Below are 5282 nucleotides of genomic sequence, written 5' to 3' on the forward strand. Positions count from 1 at the left end.
CCACCACTTTTTACACTGGATGTTAGCCAAAGCCCCAGGAGTGGTCAAAATCACTCACTCTCTCTTCTTCCAATTTTTCTTTTTCTTCCATTTTAAACTTAGTCAATCTCAGACTCCTCGCCGCCCCAGAGGTACCCCTCAACCTCTCCTATTCCTCCTTCTTCACCTGCCTCTGAAAGCAGACCCCAGCTTCTCCCACATGACGCTCCCTCTATTTATTCCCTCTCTCGCGTCTCTCTAGGGTTTTTCTAAGTTATTTCAGGACTGATACAAAATAAAAATATAGTTTAAAGGAAAAAATCTCTTCTCAGCCAGGCATGGTGATACACAGCTCTCAGGAGGCTGCAGGCAGCAAGTTCCAGGACAGCCAGCACTAGTACAAAGACCCTGTCTCAAAACAAAACAAACAAAAACAGAAAACAAAGAAAAGTCTCTCCTCAGCTGGGTGTGTTGACCACAGGCCTGAAATTCTAGCACTAAGGAAATAGGCACAAGAGTATCAGAAGTTTAGACCAGCCTCAGCTGTGCTCAGTGAGTTCAGGATTGGCCTTGGCTATGTGAGACCCTGGGTGGGGGGGCAGGGAAGGAAAACAAAAGTGAATTCTCAGAGGCAAGGTAGTGTCATACACCTCTAATTCCATTATTTAGGAGGCTAAGGCAGGAAGATCAAAAGTTGCATGCCAGTCAGGGCTACATGATACTGTCACGCCTAGAGGAACAGAAAAGAGCAAGGCCTAGTAAGCACAAGCCAGATACTTGGGAGAAAAATTCCAGGTCCACGTAGTAAAGGCTGAAGACACGGGTAGTACTGGCCTAGCATGCAAAAAATCCTAGGGTCAATCTCAATACTAGGGCCAAAACAAAAGGAAACCTTAAGATCTCTGTATTAAGTTCAAGGCCAGTAGTCATTAAGGAAATGCAAACAAAAACCAAACTGAGGCTTCAGAAGCATCTATGGGATTGGCTAAAATAAAAATGACAACCACCCCTAATACAGGTAAGAACACACAGGAAAAACGGATGACTGCATGTATGTAGTGACCTAAGCACCCTAACAAAGAACACAGCAACTTGTGTGTGTGCCCACAGGTGAACTCACCTGTGCCTGAGGGTGGGAAAGTCGCCCTCTATTCTGTTTACTTTATTCATTTATTTACATGCAGTTATAGAAAAATAACAGCAAAAAATCCTTCCATGCTTTTTTGGTTTCCCCAGTATCAAATCTTGCATAATTTTAGTCCAATATCACAACAGGATTAACAACTTATCTCCCCAACCCAAACTGCTGAACTTTTCATAAATCATTGGGCTAGACCACTGTCAATCCTGTAGTGGTTTTCATTATTATTTTTATATAATTGCATGCAAATTCAGTTATCTCAGAATTAGTGATTTTTAAAATCTCATTCATTTCCAATGGCTTCCTTATGCCCATAAAAAAAAGGCTTCTTGGCATGGCAAGCAGAAGTGTCCCCAGTGCACCCTTTTACACACCCCATGCTATAGACAACTAATCTAAGGGCAGACCACACCGCACACCACTCCTAAGTCTTCTGTGTGCCATCTCACTTAATCCTACTGCACAAAGGTGCAATGGCACAAGCAGGTAATTCAAAGTCCAACGTGCCAGGCCCTTTCCAGTATCTCCATTGCCTCACCACCCCCATCATCCTTCAACGCTCTGCTCCAATGCACCCTTAAAACTTTTCTAGATTTAACTCCTGGACTATTGATGTCCTGACAAGCACTAGACATCCATTCAATAAATGTTTCATTAACACAAGATCTCGATCAGCAGTTCTCAATGTGTGGGTTACAAACCCTTGGGCAAACCTCTAGCTCCAAAAATATTTACGCTACGGCTCAAAACAGTACCAAATTACAGTTATGAGGTAGCAACAAAAATAACTTTATAGTTGGGGGTCACCACCGCATAAGGAACTGTATGAAAGGGTGGCAGAATTAGGAAAGTTGAGAGGCATTGTACCACATAATAAAGACGCACAGTTATAAAAGTGGCATCAACGAACACTAGATACTGAATGATGACAAGGCATTCTCTATCACAGTGAGGACAAAGAACACCTGGTGAGTAAGCAGTGACTTTCAACCTCCGAAGAACCAAAGCCACTTCAAGCTGATGAGACACCAGCGTCAGCTCCGAAGCCCACAGCCACCAGCACTCACATGGCAGAGGCGGCAGAGGCCTGACGGGAATCCACGCAGCAGAGGCCACAGGCGTCCACACGACAGAGGCCTGAGAAGTGTTCACGTGATGAAGACCTTAACAGAAACTGGACCTTTCCAAACCTAGACACCCTTCCAGACCACTGGCTTCTTCTACCAGTCCAGAAAAGATACAATGCTTTTTATTTTTAACCAGGAAAATAAAAAACAACACATCCACTAACTTAAAATGATTATCCTACAGCTATCTAGAATAATTATTCCAACTGCTCTGAAATCTGAGCAAATATCTCCAAACGATTCTTTTGTTCTGCTTCACTGAGACAGGAGGTGCCTGATAGTTTTATATCAACCTTCAAGCTAAAGTAATCTGAGAGGAGGGAACCTCAATTGAGACAATACCTCCATAAGATCCAGCTATGAGGCATTTTCTTAATTAGTGATCAGTGGGGGAGGGCCCAGCCTATCGTGGGTGGTGCCATCCCTAGGCTGGTGGTCCTGGGTTCTATAAGAAAGTGGGCTGAGCAAGCCATGTGGAGCCAGCTAGTAAGCAGCTCCCGTCCATGTGCTCTGCATCAGCTCTGGCCTGAAACTTGCTATGCAGACCAAGGAGAGCCTCCTGCTTCTACCTCTGAGTGCTGGGATTAAAGGCATGAGACACCATGCCTGGCAAAATAATTCCTGTTTTAAGCACACACAAAAAAAAAAAAAACAAAGCCTGGAAAAAAAACAAACTGTAGCACATGAAAGAAGCCGAATGGGTCCTATTCCCTCTGTCCTCCCCGACCCCGACCTCTTTGTCTTTTTCTTTGTTAAGTAACGGGGACTGAACCCAACCAGGGCTTTACTCATGCCAGGGAAGCGTCTATCATTTGGCTACATCATTAATCAAGGAATTTTCAACAAGTGTGAAACTGGAGATATGAAGAGGAAAAAGAGGGGATCCCGGCATGGTGGCACATGCCTTTAATCTCAGCAGCTTGGGAGACAGAAGCCGGCAGATGTCTACAGAAGTTCTACATAGGGAGTTCCAGGCTAACCAGGGTACACAGTGTGACCCTGTCTGTCTATCTGTCTGTCTGGCTCTCTCACACACATACCCCACACATACACACGCTCACACAGGAATGCACACACACACACACACACACAATAACACTAAGAAGAAACAGACAAATGAACAGCACAAGACAACTTCTCACTCCATTGAACTGAATCAGCTCTTTCTTGTGGTGCTGGGGATGGAACCCAGAGCCTCGTGCATGCTAAGTAAGCATCCCCTCTACCACTGAACTACACTCCAGGTCTAAGGAATCATTAATTCTTTTTTTTTTTTAAAGCTTTATTTATTTATAATGTACACACTGTTCTGCTGGCATTCCAGAAGAGGGCGCCGGATCTCATTATAGATGGTTGTGAGCCACCATGTGGTTGCTGGAAATTGAACTCAGATCCTCTAGGAAGAGCAGCCAGTGCTCTTAACCTCTGAGCCATCTCTCCAGCCCGGAATCATTAATTCTTAACACTGATATAAAGTCAATACAGAAAAATAAAATTATAAAATATGTATCATATGAAAAAAAAGACATGGTGTAGCCCAACAAGCAGGTAAGGAACGGAGTCTGGGGAGGGAAGAACTAACCGGTCTTGATCTCTGGAACCTGGATTCCTCACGGTCTCTGTGTGGCCCAGCTGCACTGCTTCTCTCCCTGACACTTCTGTACCCAGGACTGGGGATGATGTACTCCTTTCCCATGTCAATATCCTTCATCTTCACCAAGTGGGGTACCAGAGCTCACACTCCTCCTCTCACTGCAGAATTTCTGAAATCAAAAGCAGACATTTCCTGGTCATGATGAAACATACGCCAGCGTGCCTTACAGCAGGAAGAAGGGAGAAAGTACAGACACTTTCTCACCACCACAGTCACACACATTATTACAAATACTACTTCACTTTTGAAAGGAGAAAGGTTTGCACTCCAGTGTCAAAAAAATGACCTAGCCAAGCACAGAGCCACACGCCTAGAGAAGCAGAGGTGAGGTAGGTGGGTCTCTGCGAGTTCAAGGCCAGACTGCTCAACAAAGACAGCTTAGAGAGTGAGAGAGAGTGAGAGAGAGTGAGAGAGAGAGAGAGAGAGAGAGAGGAAGAAGAAAGGAGGAGAAAAAGAGAAGGGAAGGGGAGGAAAAGAGAAAGAGGAGGAAGAAGAGAAAAATTACCTTCTCCCAACTCCTAGGAAAAAATAAACTTAAAAAACATAAGCCTAAACCAGGCAGTGGTGGTGCACGCCTTTAATCCCAGCACTCAGGAGGCAGAGGTGGGTGGATCTCTGTGAGTAGAGGCCAGCCTGCTCTACAACTAGTTCCAGGACAGACTCCAAAGCCACAGAGAAACCCTGTCTTGAAAAACCAAAACCAAACAAAAACAAACAAAAGAACAACAGAACAACAACAACAAAAAAAAAAAAACAACCCACAAGCCTACTAGTAAATAAATACCTTCTTTGACTGAGAATCTAAGGAATGGAGCCATGAGATGATATGGAAAGGGGTTCTGAAAGGCCTTTCAGCTTCTTGCGTGTATAATAAACTCCAGGACCTCTCACCTACCAAATTTGACTAGATGCAACTTACAAAGACACTTACCCTACCAATGATAAATCCCAGCCCTACATTTCTGTAACTACCTAATGGATGACCTGATGTTATTTTAAAAATCAGGAGTTACACAGCTAAAATAAAAACAAGAGGGTAGCAACTTTAAACACAAATTCCCCATTTAGCATTTAGTTCTCAAGTCAGACAGCAGTAACACTGTACAAGTCTGTGAGCACACCAAAACCACCACCAACACTTGTATACTTCTAAAGGTGAATTCTACAATGCATAAACTATATCTCAATAAAGCTGTCATTAAAAAAACAGTAACAACCCAACAGTGGAAGCAAGCACCTTTAATCTCAGCACTCAAGAGGCAGAAGCAGGTAGATCTCTGGGAGTTCTAGAGTTCTAGGTCAGCCTGATCTACAGAGTGAGTTCCAGGGCTGCTAAGGCTACATAGAGAGTCCCTGTTTTGAAAAACTAGGAAAAAAAAAA

General features: G+C 43.8%; 1 protein-coding gene across 1 annotated transcript in view; it reads right to left on the reverse strand.

The window, feature by feature from the left end:
• The window catches only part of Abcc5 (ATP binding cassette subfamily C member 5), an 88760-nt gene that overhangs the window by 78618 nt on the left and 4860 nt on the right, over positions 1-5282 (reverse strand). Inside the window, exon 2 of the mRNA XM_013354392.1 lies at positions 3830-4010. Within this exon, the coding sequence (XP_013209846.1) occupies positions 3830-3958 (129 nt within the window). The 5' untranslated portion in view covers positions 3959-4010. The remainder of the gene's footprint in view (positions 1-3829; positions 4011-5282) is intronic.

Source organism: Microtus ochrogaster, unplaced genomic scaffold (genome assembly GCF_000317375.1).
Source record: "Microtus ochrogaster isolate Prairie Vole_2 unplaced genomic scaffold, MicOch1.0 UNK43, whole genome shotgun sequence".
Lineage (NCBI taxonomy): Eukaryota > Metazoa > Chordata > Mammalia > Rodentia > Cricetidae > Microtus > Microtus ochrogaster.